At 37.2% G+C, this 17781-nt stretch overlaps 3 protein-coding genes, 1 long non-coding RNA gene and 1 other non-coding gene across 8 annotated transcripts in view; 2 read left to right on the forward strand and 3 right to left on the reverse strand.

Moving 5' to 3' along the window:
* LOC125253435 overlaps positions 1-9884 on the reverse strand; it is a 38016-nt gene extending 28132 nt beyond the window's left edge. Inside the window, exons 1-2 of one of the 2 annotated variants that reach the window (XR_007181444.1) lie at positions 9540-9884; positions 6929-7051 (exon numbers count right to left, since the gene is read on the reverse strand). This is a non-coding gene — a long non-coding RNA (uncharacterized LOC125253435). Of the gene's footprint in view, positions 1-6928; positions 7052-9012; positions 9150-9539 lie in introns of those variants that run through there. The other variant, XR_007181443.1, reaches the window with a different exon arrangement.
* zgc:122979 (uncharacterized protein LOC641576 homolog) lies at positions 1151-5646 on the forward strand. The gene is made up of 4 exons (XM_048167381.1): positions 1151-1546; positions 2519-2765; positions 2992-3491; positions 4962-5646. The coding sequence occupies exons 1-4, from the start codon at positions 1454-1456 to the stop codon at positions 5193-5195; spliced, it is 1074 nt and encodes a 357-aa protein (XP_048023338.1). The 5' UTR covers positions 1151-1453; the 3' UTR covers positions 5196-5646.
* On the forward strand, positions 9299-13268 carry hwa (huluwa). 3 transcript variants are annotated; one of them, XM_048167383.1, is made up of 4 exons: positions 9299-9678; positions 9766-10030; positions 10276-10462; positions 12611-13268. In XM_048167383.1, exons 1-4 carry the CDS (start codon positions 9500-9502, stop codon positions 12775-12777), a joined length of 798 nt encoding a protein of 265 aa, XP_048023340.1. In that variant the 5' UTR covers positions 9299-9499; the 3' UTR covers positions 12778-13268. The 3 variants fall into 3 exon arrangements, 2 of the variants coding, with proteins under 2 accessions (XP_048023340.1, XP_048023339.1); XR_007181442.1 differs by having other exon boundaries at positions 9301-10030; positions 12611-12994; positions 13144-13268; XM_048167382.1 differs by having other exon boundaries at positions 9301-10030.
* A 303-nt stretch (positions 13269-13571) lies between these two features.
* Positions 13572-16996, reverse strand: rpl37 (ribosomal protein L37). The gene is made up of 4 exons (XM_048167384.1): positions 16841-16996; positions 15925-16060; positions 14806-14890; positions 13572-13673 (listed from the first exon to the last, which is right to left on the reverse strand). Exons 1-4 carry the CDS (start codon positions 16841-16843, stop codon positions 13604-13606), a joined length of 294 nt encoding a protein of 97 aa, XP_048023341.1. The 5' UTR covers positions 16844-16996; the 3' UTR covers positions 13572-13603.
* Positions 13886-13963, reverse strand: LOC125253656. Its single transcript, XR_007181518.1, has one exon. It is a non-coding gene; the product is annotated as a small nucleolar RNA SNORD72 (small nucleolar RNA).
* Positions 16997-17781: the final 785 nt, after the last annotated feature.

Consider the following 17781-nt stretch of genomic DNA (forward strand, 5'->3'; position numbering starts at 1 on the left):
TCAGGGGTCAGAGACAATATATAAGATATAAAAAACAGGACAGTAACAACCAGAGACATTTTCTAACTTTCTAAGTAGTAATCCATTAAACATATATAATTTTGAAAATGCTAATTTGTAGTACAGCTCTATGTCAGGCAGTGAAATTTTCTGTTGAAAGCTCTCAACAGAATAGGCAACTACTGTTTGAGCTTCGTGTCTTCTCTATCAATGCAAGTTTTTATTATTATTATTATTATTATTATTATTTTAAGTTCCTTTTTTTTAAGTGACCAAGTGAAAATAAAGGGTTACGGTGTATATATATATATATATATATATATATATATATGCATACATTTTCCGTGTTCATTTACTGCCATGTGTGTGTATATATATATATATATATATATATATATATATATATATATATATATATACATACACATACACACAAAGTTTAGTAAAAATTTGGCTCAGGTGGAGGTGCTTATTGTCAAACTCGCCTTGCACTTTATTTATTAAAATATATATATATATATATTATATGCAATTTTTTTCATGTTCATTTGCTTTGATTTTATATGCATACATTTTCCGTGTTCATTTACTGCCATTCTTTACTAAAATCCACTGTCATTCACAGCTTCCAACCCAAAGAAGCTGGCCAACAAACCAAAAGAACAATCTGTAACATATTTATATATATATATATATATATATATATATATATATATATATATATATATATATATATATATATATATATGCATTTTTTTCATGTTCATTTGCTTTCATTTTATATGCAAACATTTTCTTTTTTTAAGTGACCAAGTGAAAATAAAGGGTTAAGGTAAAAAAATAAAAAAAAGAATATATATAGGTGCAAAGTTTAGTAAAAATTTGCACGGCTCTGGTGGAGGTGCTTATAGTCAAACTCGCCTTGCACTTTATTTATTTTAAAAAAATATATATTATATGCATTTTTTTTTTCATGTTCATTTGCTTTGATTTTATATGCATACATTTTCCGTGTTCATTTACTGACATTCTTTACTAAAATCCACTGTCATTCACAGCTTCCAACCCAAAGAAGCTGGCCGACAAACCAAAAGAACAATCTGTAACAGAAGACCAATTTAGGATGGAAGGATGGAGAGACGGAGGGAGGGAGGGATGAGACTCATTGTGAATTCCGGAAACGCTCCTCCACATGGAGAGGTGGGCTGCCACATCCGCGTGATGCTCATCTTATTCCGCAGAAGCATCGAGCGTGGATTGGTGGGCACGCGGTATCCCCTCTCGTGTACGTGGAGAATGGGCGTGCTCGGGGAAGCTCGGTCACGCAGCGTGGGCGCCGTGAGTAGAGCGCGGGTATAAAAGCTCGAGCAGAGCGGCGGGAGATGCAGCAGACAGCAGCTCCAACAGCTCACGCGCTCGGCTCACACTCACCGGCACCAACAGCAACAGCACCATGGTTCTCATCTGGACTCAATTCGGCGTCAAACACAAGAATGTCAAGTGCAAAGTGAAAGTGATCCACGGAGAAGAGGGATGGACACCTGAGGTGAGATGCTGCATATAACATTTAAATCAAATATATATGCATCTATATTCTCCACTATTATAATATACACTCTCAGACTTTGGTGTTTATTATATAGTGGGGAATATATATATATATATATATATATATATATATATATATATATATATATATATCCTAAATATATATTCTCCACTATATAAATATATATGCATATTATATAGTGGGGAATATACAGTTATATAGAGATTTGTAAATTATTTATGCCTCTATATTTTCCAGTATATAATATACACCCCAAAACTTTGAGGGTATTATGTGAGAATACAGAGGCATGTATAGATTTATATATTGGAGAATATAGATGTTTTTTTACACATATATCTATATTCTCTACTATATAATAAACATTCAAAGTTTGTGAGTGTTATATAGTGGGAAATATAGACATGTATACATTTATAATTTGTTATATGTGCCTCTATATTTTCAACTATATAATATCCACCCAAAAATTTGAGTTTATATTATATAATAGAGAATTTAGAGGCACATAAAAAAATCTGTGCATTTATACCCCACTATATAATATACACTCACAAACTTTAGAGTGGAGAATATAGGGGGGGGGGCAATTGTATTTCCACAGAAATACAAATAAATACTTTTGTTATATAAAATAATTTTAAACTTTAATATATCAAATTATAATAATTACATTAAATATGATTTCAATTTTATTTTGGTTGTTTTACACCATAAAAAAAATATAAGAACCTTTTATTTTCTGCCTATCTGTGCAATATTCACAAGAAGAATTGAAGAAAAAATCTTCTACTCTGAATATTAGGGGGACTCCCTTCATTGTCTATGGTGCTTGAAACAATGAACTTCATCTTTTATCTGGAATCACCTTGTGTAGGTGAACCAGTGAGAACTAGAAATGAGCATACTCTAAACTCCTGCCATCTGTCTGTGTGTGTGTCTATGTAGGAGGTGCGTGAAGAACCCGAGGTGTCTAGCCCCCCGTCCTCACCAGAGTGTGTGGATTACTACTCTGTACTCGGTGTGTCAAGTGACTCTAATGAGGAGGAGATCAGACGGGCGTACAAGCGTCTGGCGCTTCGCTACCACCCAGACAAGAACCCAGACGCAGACGCAGAGGACAAATTCAAACAGATTGCACAAGCCTACGACGTTCTGACCGACCCAGAGAAACGCACCATCTATGATCAACAAGGTGAGAAGAAATTGCAATCACAAACATGCAGTTAATGCACAATGCAGATAGATGAACACTGAGTTCAGTGGGTTCCATCAACCTCGGCTGAACTGATTCACACACTCACAGTGCTGCAGACTGATCAATTATTTATCAATACTTTATTAACCAGAGGATGAACCCCTTGCAAAAACAGACAAGCCTAAGTTATGCACACTAAAGAAAGCTTTTTATCTTCCTCCAGGTTTGACCAAAGGAGGTGTGGCTCCAGCTGGAAACAAAAGCGATCCCTCCCACAGCACCTCAAAAGCCGACGCCCACTCCTGGCACGTGTTCTTCAACTTCGAACTCGACTCCGACGACGACCTGTTTAACCCGTTCCTGAGGAACCCCCTGCCCCACCTCAGCCGCAACAAGGGCGGGCTAAAGCCATCGGGTGTGGCCGAAGTTCACGAGCTCCTCGTGTCACTGGAGGACATCTTGATGGGCGTGACGAAGCGCGTGAAAGTGACACGCCTCCGGCAGGCGGACAAACACGCGTTGAGACCGGAAGAGCGCGTGTTCGACGTGGAGGTGAAGAAGGGGTGGAAGGAGGGCACCAGGATCACCTTCCCCAAGGAGGGCCATCAGATGCTCGGCCACGCCCCTAACGACCTGGCCTTCGTTATTAAGGAGAAGAAGCACGCCCATTTCAGACGAGACGGCTCGCATATTGTGTACACCTCCACCATCACTCTGCGAGAGGTGAGATGTGTACATGTGTACGTGTGCATGGCAGTACGAAATGTTCCCTCGCAGTCGCTGGTACTCAATAAGCCTCTGCAGAGAGCTGCGTCTAAATTTAGCATCTCTCCCCCGCAGCCTCAGCGCACACACACTCTCACACACTCCCCCTCCCATCTCGCACACCTCCTCCTCAGCTCTCGGCATCGTCTCGCACACATTCTGTCATTCGCTCCTCTCTAGCAGTGGATTTTATTTTGCCTTCACGCCCTCATGCATCTATTTTCTTAGAAAACTATGAATAGACCCATGTTAATATCTGGAGAGCAGGGTGGCCGATATAATGATGATTTATACATAAGACAGAAAATTAGAATGGAATTTGCACTTATTTTACATAATTTTACTCAAAAAAAAACAAAAAACAAAACAGAATTGGTTAATTATCCCTTATCCCTAACTAGACAAGCAAACATTGATCAATTGATGCTGGTAATCTTAAAGGGATAGTTCACCCAAAAATAGATATTTGGAAGAATCTTTGTAACCAAGCAGATTTCACCCTCCCATTGACTACCATGGTAGGAAAAGAAAAATACTATGGTAGTCAATGGGGGGCAAAATCTGCTTGGTTACAAACATTCTTCCAAATATCTTCCTTTGTGTTCAGCAGAACAACGAAATTCATACAGATTTGGAATTACTTGAGGGTGAGTATTATAAGATCATTTTTGTGTGAACTATCTCTTTAAAAGGGTCAATTATTTGACATATTCAGCGATTATCGGCATTGATAACTGTGCCTGATTCCCCAATATGATGGGGATATATACATAAAAATGTTGACATTGACACTTTTAGCTAACAGTTGTAAACTAGCCAAGCAGACATTGATCACTTGATGCCAGTAATCTTAAAATGCCCAATTATTGGCCAATTAATTGGCCTATTTTGCCATTTTAAGATTATTGGCTGACTAACAGAAGTGGTCATTAAATCGTCCATCCCGATATCAGATTTGGCATCGGCTGTTAAAAACAACTATTTATTCTTTCATTCTTTCCATCTCATTTCCATTCTTACTTTCCACACCAAACCTCTCGCCCTCGTTCGCTCCCTCCCTCTCTCATTTTCCACATCCACTTCATCTTTCTCTTCCCACGCGCACCCTCTCGTCCCCCGCAGACTGGAGCATCATTGAGAAATGAGAGCGATTAGCAGCTCTTTTCTGCCGTTGCGTAACAGTAATGTTCAATCTGTCTGGCCTATATTCCGCCCGCGTTCATACTCGCATTATATAAAAGCATCATATATAGACAAGTGGATTAGGCCTCATAACATACGCCGGAGGGGCATTATAGCTCTTCTGCAGAGTGTGATATAACAGATCGTACCTCAAGAAGACTGCTGGAGGATCGATATAGACCTTTATGCCAAAGATGATCCTGTGACACAATGTTTAACGGTTTTCTTTCTTTGTTTTTCCTCCAGGCTCTATGTGGGTGTACGGTTAACATCCCCACGCTTGATGGACAGATGAAGCCCCTCCCATGCAGTGATGTCATCAAGCCCGGCTCAGTGAGAAGGCTCATAGGGGAGGGGCTTCCCCGAGCGAAAAACCCCGCCCAGCGCGGCGACCTACTGGTTGAATTCCAAGTGGTTTTCCCAGATCGAATTCCTCCAAGCAGCAAGGAGATCATCAAGCACAGCTTGGGACAGTGTTAACTTAAGACAACCCACACTAATTTCAGTGATGGACTTAACGTCAGCTGTTTGTCTCTGTGAGGCACACACACACTTAAGTGTGAGACGGGATGCTCGCACAAACATATTGCACATAGGTATGTAATACCTGCGTAAGTGTGATTCGTACAGAGATGAAGTGTTTGAGGAAAACACACGAACACGGCGCACGCACTGAACACACACCTACACTCCTCTGACTGAAGCGCAGAGGTGCTACTCTGAAGTGTTAGCATACTTCTTTATCCATGACGACCTTGTACTCATGTACAGAACTGTCAGTGATTTAGTCTCTATGAGAGATCCCTGTGTCATGTTCCAATGAATTATTTGTAAAAATTATACAGAGAAAATGTGACTTTAAGATATTACCTGGCATGTAAGATGAACGCATGTTTTGTAAGCAGAAATAAAAGTTTTATTATTGAAATGACTGGCATTTGGTGTTGTGGTCTTTAATGGGTTGAGCACTCAAAATAGACTCAATTCAATAAAAGTGGGAGAAAAGCTGTTTAGTGAATGGCAAAATCATTGTTTTTCATGTACTGGTCAATTTTAGTCTAGTGGAAAGAAAACATCCAAAATACCCATTTAAGTGTTTATTGTATTACACGTTATTTATTTGCGTCAGTAGATTTGAATTACAATACATAATCAAAATGCATTTTGAAATTTCCACTTATATTCTAGTTTTATTATCTATATTCCGAAGGTTTTTTACAGAATTTGTTCATATATCATTTGCCTGGTTTATATAAAATTTTATTTTTATAAAATATTTAGCATTTTTTCCTGGTGTTTTGAAGTATTTTCTGATTTATGAAAAAGAGATATCCAAAATGAAAAAAGAATTTTGCACCTTATCCAATATTTAGATTTCTGTTCTGGCAATGTATGCAAATGAGTGCATATTTAATTCGATAACGTCTCCTTTGCATAATTAAACATAATATTTCATAGAGCTTGTAATACTATCTTAATATACTGTAACAGAAGCAAGTATAACAGAAGGAAGTATGGTGATATATATATTAGCTTAAAAAAGATTAAAAAAAAAGAATAAAGTAGAACTTTCTGTATTAATCATTTGAGATGCTCATATTTCTGCTCTGTGGATTTGAATACTAATAAACACAAAAGCTATACGAGGCCATGTTGTGGTTGATTAAAAGTCAGTAGCTAGCTACCACAAAGTTTTAGCTTTTAAATATTTAATCAGCATGATTTTAATAGTTTCAAAGCCTTCTGTATATTCCCTATTCCTTTCTGAAGATGAAAATAGTTACTTTGTATAGCACAAAGTGATCCGCGGGAAAAACTAATGAAGAACTCATCCAAGAGTAATTAATATACAGAAAAGAAAAAATGCCCCTGTGCACAAAGTGTGGTTAATGAAGAAATGGTTTACTAAGTCTATAGTGTGGAAGGACTTGTGAAAAGGCCAAACTTGAACCCTTATTGAAGACTTTTGGGATGCATTCAAACCGTGAACCAGACTCCAACATACAACAGGTCACAGTGATTTTGCCAAGTAAGACATGTTCCTGGATCAACATATTTTGTTGATCCTGGAACATTTCTATCTGAAAATGTAGTCCTATCCCTACCCCTAAACCTACGTTATCCCTAAAATAAATGATAGGCAAATAACACTGATGTAGAAGCACCTAACCCTTGTTGTAAACCTAAACATGACATGAACTGTAAACTTTTACCTCGAATCTTGAATGTTGTTCCAGGATCAACAAAGATGTTGATCAAGGAACATGTTGTTCTTGATGCTTGTGTGAGAGCAAGTCTCTTCATCCATTGTGGAAAACCTCCCCAGAAGACTGGATCTGTTATAGCAGAAAAGAAAGTACAGAAGAAAGTTTTTTGTTCTGCGCTGCATTTTAAAGCACAAATCTTTCTTCCAATTTGTGTGCACATTATTATTTTTCTGAGAATGTACTGTATATTTGAAAGGAGATACTTGGAAATGATTCCCCCCTGGCTCAACAGACTGGGTTTCACAGGCAATGTGCAAATATATGAACTGTCTGAGTGAGAAGAACATTGTCTCGTGTCAGTCATGGCTGCGTTTGTGTCCCATGAATCATACTCACAGCTTAAAATGACACTTACACTTACTCAGGGTCAGAATGGCTGTTTTTAGATGAGTGTGATCCTAGATATTTCTTAGTAAAACTAAAAATGCCAATTCTATATCTGAAGTGTAATATTTGCTCACCATTGCATCCATTTCCACTTGGAAAATCCACCATTGTGCAGATGCAATTTTAAATTAGTTACAATTTATGCAGAAAATATGTATTTTTCACTTTCTCTAACGTCAAAGGAGGCAATTCATAACATTTCACAACACCTACAATGATTATGTGTTTGTCCTAAGTGGTGTTCTCTGTGGAATCATTATTCATTTGTACATCACTTTGCATAAATGCGTCTGCAAAATGAATGGATGTAAATGTAATTACTTAAGGGAGCATCTAAAGAGCCTCAAGTCTATGGGATTCAAGGATAGGTTCACATTTTAATTATTTCTTTGATGGCTACAAAGAAAGAACATGTACTGTGTTTGTGATTGCATTTACACACAACTGAACTATGGAATAATAGATGACTACATCTTAAACTGGTATATACTGCCCTCTCTCGGTCATAAAATGAATTATATGGTGAAAACTCGATCCAATATTTCATTAAAATGCTGTTGTTTCAACCCATGTTTGGGAAAATATGGATAAACCCAACCACTGATGGGTCAACCCATCATATTTTAAAGTATAATTAAATCAGTTTTAGTAGGCCTACTTCAACTTGAACGTAAGCAAAATTAATTTTTTTTAAGTTTACTTTTTTCATATTTAAAATTTGCATATTAATACATATCTTTTATATTGATATGTAAGAGGGAATGTATGCAAGTATACATACATAGCATCATTACTTTTCTTCTTATTATTATTATTATTATATTAGCAAATATCCTATTTCTTCAACTTCGTCCTTAAATTGACTAAATGTACCATGTTAATAACAATAGATGTTATAAAGAAAATGTATATACCGTATCCTTGTATATTGGCATTTATGTGTTTATATATGTATGTATGTGTGTATATATGTATATGTGTGTGTATGTATGTGTGTCTATGTATGTATGTACGTGTATATGTATGTGTATATGTACATATATTACATACTTTTTGTTATAGATATACATTTACCTTTTCTATTTATACTGAAAGCTGTGAAATAACCTTTGCATTTTAGTGCATTATATATAACATTTATATTTATGTATAAGTATATGCGTATCTTTACTTCTTTCCGTATCTCGGTATGTTTGTTCTGTTATCTTTTCTCTCTTTTTGTTTGGTTTTGTTATTGTCTCGCATGTTATGTCACCTTTCACTCTTTCAATAATAAAAAAAGTTTACTTTTTAATTTAATATTAATATTTTATTTCAGCTTTATTTTTAAACAACAACATCGATTTTTAATAGTTTTAGTTAACAATAACAACATTAGCAGATAACTAGCTTAGCCTGTTTCAAAACAAACGTTTCCCCAACAAAAACTGGTCAAGAAAGAATAACGTGTCGAAATTTTAAGATTTACTGTACTTTCTTATTTAGAATAATTCGGGTAACTTTAAAAAGTTTATATTTTAATACATTTAAAATAAATGTTTACATGTTCTGGCTACATTATGTAGCTGTTTTACAAACCTGCGAGACGCTTAGCGATAGAAGAAGCAAAAGAAAGTTGTGGCTTATACATTAATATTATTTACATTATTAATAGTCACCAGCTGATTATTTCCTTAGCATTCTCTTAACTTTCTCGGCGATGTTGTTTTGTTTTCCTGTCAGATATTACTCTTGATTTCACCTCAGCTGAAAGTCTTCAAAAAAGTGCGCGAGCTGTCGCGCGACTCCCTGCATACTTCCTTTTACATTTTGAACTTCATTATTGTGCTATTTTGAGGGCTTTGCGAACAAAATAGACGGCTAAACACACCAAAGACATTCTCATCTATGAGGTAAGACTTAAAAGTTGATGTAAACTGTCTTTTTCAAGCGGTGAAAAGCCAGAAAGCTCTTGACGCTCCTGCACTCTGGCGGAATTAATTGATGTCAATGGGGCGCACCTGCGGTTGAACTGTCGAATATCAGTTTTAGTCATTTTATAGTTATTATTTTACATAAAAACATTTAATGATCACAGATAAAATTGAGTAAACATCAAAATCATATTATTTTATCCTGATTTGTGATGAAATGTCGCAGCTGGGATCGGCTGTGCCCTCATCAAACTTACCCGAGGGCCTCCCGGTGTCCAGTTTAGCCCTGCTGATCCTGGTGCTCATTCCCTGCGTCCTTCTGCTCCTGCTGCTCAACTGCCTGTTCGTAGGATACAAGCTGTTCCGCATGACCCGGAGGAAGAGAGACCGATGCGGGTCGGAAACCTCGCTCATGCACTCATCATATTCCACCCGCCAGAGAATCACCCGCTTCTCTGATGAGCCTCTGTTCGCTCCAAACAGAAAGACCAACTATGTTTCGGTCTCGGAACCGATGCTGGCGCCACCCATCACCTCATCCCTGACCTCCTCAGCGGAGAGAAGGGCCACCGGGCAGCGCGCCAGGTTTCTACGCCCGGACGGGGCCACTTACGCCGGGTCCGAATCACTGCGCGTGCCGAACTGGAGGACGAGCGCCCCGGTTCTGGTGCAGTCCAGTGATTCGGACACGGAGCGAGTCAACACGGTGCCACCGAACTCACCAGCACTTCATCTGACTCCAAATGGGGTAGGGTCAAAAACACGAGTATGTTCAAAAGCTTAATTTGAGTGTATCAAGGAAAGATGTCAATGTTTAGGGTGGTTGTGGGCCACCATGGCTCTCTGGTATGGTAATATGATGGCCATTTTCATATATTGGGGTGTTTACATGGCATTACCATGTAAACATCCCACTACACCATTTTGGCTCCCAGTGAAATAGATGTTTGATCCTATGCAAGTAAGTTAACCATTTAACTGCACTGGTTACAGTTCTCAATGCCGATGACTTCCATGCGTAGAAGCAGCACTATGGACCTGGAGGGCGCTTCTCTGGACAAGATCCATGTGGAGTGTGAGTCCACCAGCATCATCCCGCCGGAGAACTCCTGTTTTGTGGCATCATCAAGCCCCTCGGCTAGGGGCTCTGGACTGGACAGTGACTTTGGAGCCAGTGCAGGTGGGTTTTGTGATCTCATTCATTGAATTGAGGAGACTTAAAAAGTTCAAACCATTTCTTTAAAGGATTAGTTCACTTTCAAATAAAATTTTCCTGATAATTTAGTCACCCCCATGTCATCCAAGATGTTCATGTATTTCTTTCTTCAGTTGAAAAGAAATGAAGGTTTTTGATGAAAACATTCCAGGATTATTCTCCTTATAGTGGACTTCAATGGCCTCCAAATGGTCAAAATTATAGTTTCAGTGCAGCTTCAAAGGGCTTTAAATGATACCAGACGAGGAATAAGGGTCTTATCTAGCAAAACAATCGGCCAAAAACACATTTCCGTATTCTCCAAAAAGTTTACGCTGTATGTCCTACGCCTTCCCTATTCTACTTACGGAACGAACACAGTGGCAGTTCCATTTTTCCGTAAGTAGAATAGGGAAGGCGTAGGACATATAGCATAAACTTTTTGGAGAATACGGAAATGCGTTTTTGGCAGAGGCACTTGGAAGGCGATCATTTGTTTATAAAGCATATACAGTTGTATTTTTTTCTGAAAATGACCAATCGTTTTGCTAGATAAGACCCTTATTCCTCGTCTGGTATCGTTTAAAGCCCTTTGAAGCTGCACTGAAACTGTAATTTTGACCTTCAACCGTCTGGAGGCCATTGAAGTCCAATATAAGGAGAATAAGGTTTTTGATGAAAACATTCCAGGATTAATTTCTTTTCAACTGAAGAAAGAAGGACATGAACATCTTGGATGATATGGGGGTGAGTAAATTATCAGGAAAATTTTATTTGAAAGTGAACTAATCCTTTAAGACTTAAATGCTCAGCACTACATATTCACTGTTTGGAAAAATTACGATCGTTGAAAGAAGTCTCTTGTGCTCAACCGGGATGCATGTATTTGATTAAAATAAATACAGTACAGTAATACTGTGAAATATTACTAGAATTTAAAAGAACTGTTTCCTATTGTAATATATTTTAAAATGTAATTTATTCCTGTGATCAAAGCTGAATTTTCAGCATCATTACTCCAGTCTTCAGTGTCACATGATCCTTCAGAAATTATTGTAATATACTGATTTGCTGCTCATTATCAGTTATTATTGGTGCTAAATTATTAATAATGGTTCTTATTATTATCCATGTTGAAAATAGTTGTGCTGTTTAAAGGGTTAGTTCACCCAAAATCCAATGTAACTACCACTTTCAAGGTCCAGAAAGGTAGTAAAGACATCATTAAAGTAATCCATGTGAATCCAGTGGTTTAACCTCACTTTGGATAATATTATTTTGTAATAAAGTAGTAAATTATGTTTTTGCATAAAAACAAAGCACTCGTGTTGCTTCATAAAATTGAGGTTAAACTTCTGGATTACTGTAATGATGTCTTTACAACCTTTCTGACCTTGAAAGTGGTAGTTGCGTTGGATCTCTATGGAGGGACAGAAGGCTCTGATTTCAAGTATCTTAATTTGTGTTCCGAAGATGAACGAAAGTCTTATAGGTTTGGAACAACACGAGGGTGAGTAATTAATGACAGAATTTTAATTTTTGGGTGAACCCTTTAATATTTTTGTGGAAATAGTGATACATCTTAGATAGAAATGCTGTTCTTTTGAACTTTCTATTTAAGAAATGGACATCTTTTGTAATATAAATGTCTTTGCTGTCACTTTTGATCAGTTGAATACATCCTTGCTGAATAAAAGTATTAATTTCTTTTAAAAAATACTTACCCCAAACTGTTATAGTGTATAAACTGAATGGAAGCCTATCACAGTTTCCACAAAGTATAAAGCAGCACATCTGTTTCCGACGTTGATGATAATAAGAAATGTTTCTTGAGCATCAAATCAGAATATTAGAATGATTTCTGAAGGATCATGTGACACTGAAGACTGGAGTAATGATGCTGAAAATTCAGCTTTGATCACAGGAATAAATTCCATATATTCAAATAGAAAACAATAAAATTGCAATAATAATTAACAATATTAGTTTTCTGGTATTTTGATCAGATGAATGAGCAGAAGAGAATTCTTTCAAAACCATCAAAAAATCTTAATTATTCCAATCTTTTGACTGACCATTTGTGAATATTTGGAGTTTGTCCATTCTTTGAAAATCTCCTAATTGTTCATTTAGGTGTATCTCTGCGTATCCTTTCTATGGACAGTGATGGCTTCCCGGGCTCAGCCTGGGCGTCTGCTCTAGAATGGGATTACTACGACCCAAGTTACGTCACTCAGAACCACGTCCCGAAGCACAGACCCCATGCACCCCCCATCACTACCAAACAGTACTGGGTCTAGAGCCTGCGCTCCATAGAGACGGAAGAACTCCAGCACAAGACTCAATTCAGCCATTCTCATTCTAGAACTTCAGCTGAGCGGAGTCTAGATTTACTCTGTCTGGGTTTAGTGCACATAATGTTCACTTGCTGTTTTAACTGCAACACATCACATCAAAGCACACACAACCAAAAAGATGTTCACGATCACAGCTTCTTTCTGCAGCAACTCCAAACAGGTTTGTTCAGTTCATAAAAATGCCTTTACAGAATCACTTCACCATTCTCACTTTCAATCACATTGACACAGTATTTGTTTTACACCCATTCGATTTCTCACTGTTTTTGTCATTTTTATATGTTTCCCCACATGATTCTCACAATGGAGTTTGAGGATTTCAGAAAAGGCTGTTTGAGTACTTCACCATTTTGACACCATACACACTCTTGTATTTAAGAAAAAAAAGTATTAGATTATGCCTGAATTGAATAATAAAGTTTTAAAGTATTTTATTGCCGTTGATCCAGGACTACATCCAATCCAGTTGTGGCATAAAAGAATGTTCTTAACATATTAAAGTTCAGTTTGCATTAGAATTTTATTCTACAAAAGTTTAAAGTCTCAAATCTTAACAAAACTTCCATGAAAGCTGGAGGAAAAAAAAAAAAAAAAAAAAAAAAAAAAAAAAGACCAACAAATTTCACCATGTTTCTCTTCAATGAAGCCTTTGCTCTGTATTGAAGTGAATGTTTTGTCAGGTGGTTTAAGAAGTACTGAAAGTGTTTTTGAAAATGAACAAGGCATTCAGACAGATATTTCAAACGTCACTTTTTATTGGAAACACAGTTTATGAGGAGCTGGACGCAGCCACTGCTGCCCGACGGGGCTTGGGCACGGTTCCCTCACGGAATCCATTTCTGAAAAGCACAGAAAACAATTCAGTCAACGTTACAGCACACAGAAACTAATGCTTAAATGGCCTTCATGATATTTCACAAGCCCGTAACAAGATCAATAGATTTGAGATGTGCAATCAAATCCCCACCAACAAGAGTTTCAAAAATCCACTAGTTTGCAAGATTAAGTTTAAGCAAGATTACAGAAAGTACATCCATGAGTGCATGGGTCAGGCTTACCTCAGTACAAAATTAATATCACTGGACAGTCAATTGTTCAGACATTTATGTTTAGACATCATTGGTAAGCCAATCTAACCGGACAGGCACTCGAGTTTTGGGCAAGTATCAGTGCAGAATCAAAAGGAAAATTATATTTAACTACAATTATATTTAATTACAATCATGGCGTCAACCTCGACCCCTGCTGAGACCTTGTGTGTCAGAGTCATGATAAGCAAAAGAGAATTTAAGAAAGCATAATATATATATATATAAAAAAAAAGGCAGAAATCTGTAAAAACACAATTTTTGGCGAATACATAAAAAATAAGTTTGAAAAAGCTTTATGAAATCTGCCCTCTGAACAGGGAAAAATAATACCCCAACTCTTAGGGGCTGTTTACACAATCGTTTTAAACTTAAAAAAAGGAAAACATGCATTTTGGCCATTCATTTATACGACAATGGCGTTTTGAGGGCTTGAAAACGGGTTTCAGTTCAAATTTTTGAAAAAATTATCAGTGTAAACAAAAACACAGATCTGTGAAAGCACTAACGGCATGCACATCCGTATTACGTGTTCAGTCTATACTGAGTGTTTGGTCTATAGCAGGGGTTCCCAAACACATTCCTGGAGCCTCCCCAACACTGCATGTTTTCCATGTCTCTTTAAATCAAACACCTGATTCAGATCATCAGCTCATTAGTTGAGAGTGCTCTGTAAAAAATGCGTATATGCACAGACGTGAGCCTTTCTTTACAAAGCCAACTCCTGGCCTGGCAGCATAAGTGTTTTTAGTCGTCCATGTGAACATAGATCATTTTGACAGAGTTGTCAACTACACTAAGAATTATTATTATTTTTTACATCGTTGTCGTGTAAACGTACCCTTAGAAGCACGAAAATCTGCATTACTCTGCTTTTACTCACCTGAACCTGCGGAAGACAACCTTCATGTGTCTCATGCGGCCAGTTCCTGTGGTGCTGCGTCTCTTGGCCTTAGCGCTCCAGTTGTCTACAAACAAAAATCAATCATTACACTTCACACACATGAACACACAAAAATGCATTTCACCAGATGAGCACCTGTGTTCTGTTCATAAACATCTCAGGGTTACCTCAGTTCAAAACACTCTTATCACTGGACAGTCAATTGTTCAGACATTGGTTTTTTTCATGCATCACTGGTAAGTTTTGATATGCCAGACAGAACACAGCTGTTTTTGCACTTCTATTTTTCGCTTTCGTTTTTTAGTTGTGCTACTTTAAAGTACCCCTTTATGCCATTTTAAAGGTTCCTAATTTTGTTTTGAATGTTTCCTACAATAGGTTTACATGCTTCCAAGGTCAAGAAACACTCATACATTGCACATCTAATTTCTCAGAGTATGATAACTGTTCATTCGAAGATTGTCTCTAAACCCCTCCTTTCCGCAAGCTTTCTCTGCTCTGATTGGTCAGACTATTGTGATTGGTCGAATGCTTACAGCATCTGTCAAACTAAACAGCCATTACCGTATCTGAATTTCAGCTCCTGATCTTCCTAAGCACTTGATACACAGTGTTAAACGATGGCGTCGGTTTTTCCCATATCAACTCCAGTGTGAGTCTTCATCCTTTTGAAGTGCATCAAAGTGGATTTGCAATGCTGAAAACAGCATATTCTCAACAATCGACTACAATCTTCCAGTCTCGGCTACAACTAACAGTGTTTTAGGGCGGATTAAAGTAGAAGCAGTTCATGAGCAGCCAATGAAGACCACTATGCAAATTTGTTACTATCTTACCTAGTTACGTAATAGGAAGTGAGACTGGAATTGCTGATGACTCGGTTAGGCAGTTCTAAATGAATACTTTAAGACGACAATAACTTTATTTGTTGTGCACTTTCATAAACAGCTATATCACACACTGCTTAAAATGTAGCATTCAAAAAAGCATAATAGGGGCACTTTAATGTTACCAATGCAATAAAGCTACTTGAACCTGAATCTGTGCCAAATCACCCCAAACCCTTTGAACTGTGACAGCACATATAAAGACACTTACACTTTCTCTTGCGCTTGGCAGGGTAGCCACACTTCCCGCAGGTGGACTTCTGCAGGTGATACGCCTTGGATCCACAGCGGCGGCACAGAGTGTGCGTCTTATTACGACGCTTACCGAAAGACGACGTACCCTTCGTCTGAAAAACAAGAAAATCATTATTGCTTAAATGGTCTCATTCATACAGCAAGCTGCCTAAGTAGACAGCATTCATCAATTTACACTATAATGCTCAATAATGGTTTATAGTGTCAACTCACTATGCTAAGACTATAGTGCATAAACACTGTTTATATATTCAGCTCACTAGATTCTGAAATAATTCCTAAACACGCTGTTTAGTTAGGCAGATTGCTGTTGTTGCCCTCAGAAAGATAATAGGTTGAGATTATGATGTCCTACAAGCATGTATAGTAAGACATACCATGATAGTAGCAACCCAAGGACTATGACTTCCAAATAAACTGTTTAGGGAAGGAAGCACACTAGGCTGTGACACTATAATGCATAAAATGCGATGTAAAAGGCAGCTAATTGGCAAAAACACAACTAAACATGTTTGTATAAGTCAACCACGCAACCCGCCGCTATAAAACTCGTTTCTTAACGCTGGTTTGAAAGTCTAACAGTCTAAAATGTATTAAAACCCAAGACTACGTTTATTAAACGACTTAAACGAATACTTGAGATCGTTTTAAAACTAACTGATTTATTTTCACTGTACAGGAAGGCTAAGCGTCATGCTAACCGATGAAAAAAAATCATCTATAACCTCTCATCATCGAGGAATCACAAACATAATATATGATATTGAGCCTTGGATATATATGCTTATGATATAATCAATAGTACAGTGATTAAAAACAAGCCACGAATCAGATGTTGAGGGATTTTGAAGGCAAGGCGCTGTAAGACTCACCATCTTTCCTCAGAGCTGATTCGAAAGAGACCGGAAGAAGCTGCGGTGTACCATTAAAACACCACCGGCGCTTCTTCGGTGTAACAACTAAATATGTCCCCCTACTGTTGCACTGCGGACTTCTCCGTTCACAACAACGAGTCTTATGGATGAACATATAACTAATATTTTGAATGACAAGGGAAAAACGTATTTTCACCGTAATAAGTAACTGTTCTGGACACAAAGGGATAAATTAATAAGCAATTATTCCAGAAATGCCAACTATGATAATAAAGTCAAATAGGCTACACACTATTATTATACACAAATAAAACCATTAAACCACATTTTAAGGAAAATATATCTTTAAATATCCTAAACTGAACATTGTAAGGAAGATTTCTGTTAAGTTTAGGTTTAGGTTTTTGGTGTAGTAATTATAATTAGCTTAATTTAAAGACAATAAAAGTAAATATAGGCTAATAGAGTGTGTTGCTTATTCTTGGGGGAACAAAGTCAGCAAGTTTTATTGATTTGTCTTTTCCAAATGATATTTTAACCGCAAGGGCTCACAGCCAACGCTGACAGCCATAAACATAAATTACAAAGCTGCCAAAAACGTCTAGACTCAAACTGTCCCTGACACACACACACACACACACACACACACACACACACACACACACACACACACAATCCCAAATGACCTTCATTAGGTGATATCACAATCCAATGATATCACTAAATGACAAAGCACTGATTCCTTCCTATGAAATTTCATTTTTTTTTTTTTTTTACTTATTTTGTCCCATATAGTATGATGTTTTTACAATAAAATAGTTAAATTCTGTCAGTAAAAAGTAAATAAATAAAAACAATGACACATCACCTAAGGTGAAAACCTTAATAAGGCCTTCCCAGAAGAAATAGTTAGTTCATAACTATTAAGAAATCAATTA

The sequence above is a fragment of the Megalobrama amblycephala genome, linkage group LG18 (genome assembly GCF_018812025.1).
Source record: "Megalobrama amblycephala isolate DHTTF-2021 linkage group LG18, ASM1881202v1, whole genome shotgun sequence".
Classification (NCBI taxonomy): domain Eukaryota; kingdom Metazoa; phylum Chordata; class Actinopteri; order Cypriniformes; family Xenocyprididae; genus Megalobrama; species Megalobrama amblycephala.

Excerpts from the sequence above, each read along its gene's own strand:
- zgc:122979 (XM_048167381.1), top strand. The coding sequence starts at position 1,454 with ATGGTTCTCATCTGGACTCAATTCGGCGTCAAACACAAGAATGTCAAG. Across the intron at positions 2,766-2,991 it reads CACCATCTATGATCAACAAG|GTTTGACCAAAGGAGGTGTG; the intron begins GTGAGAAGAAAT and ends ATCTTCCTCCAG. Across the intron at positions 3,492-4,961 it reads CCACCATCACTCTGCGAGAG|GCTCTATGTGGGTGTACGGT; the intron begins GTGAGATGTGTA and ends TTTTTCCTCCAG.
- hwa (XM_048167382.1), top strand. The coding sequence starts at position 9,500 with ATGTCGCAGCTGGGATCGGCTGTGCCCTCATCAAACTTACCCGAGGGC. Across the intron at positions 10,031-10,275 it reads TTCATCTGACTCCAAATGGG|TTCTCAATGCCGATGACTTC; the intron begins GTAGGGTCAAAA and ends CACTGGTTACAG. Across the intron at positions 10,463-12,610 it reads TGACTTTGGAGCCAGTGCAG|GTGTATCTCTGCGTATCCTT; the intron begins GTGGGTTTTGTG and ends TTGTTCATTTAG.
- rpl37 (XM_048167384.1), bottom strand. Across the intron at positions 14,891-15,924 it reads TGCCAAGCGCAAGAGAAAGT|ACAACTGGAGCGCTAAGGCC; the intron begins GTAAGTGTCTTT and ends TTTTGTTTGTAG. Across the intron at positions 13,674-14,805 it reads GTTGTCTTCCGCAGGTTCAG|AAATGGATTCCGTGAGGGAA; the intron begins GTGAGTAAAAGC and ends TGTGCTTTTCAG.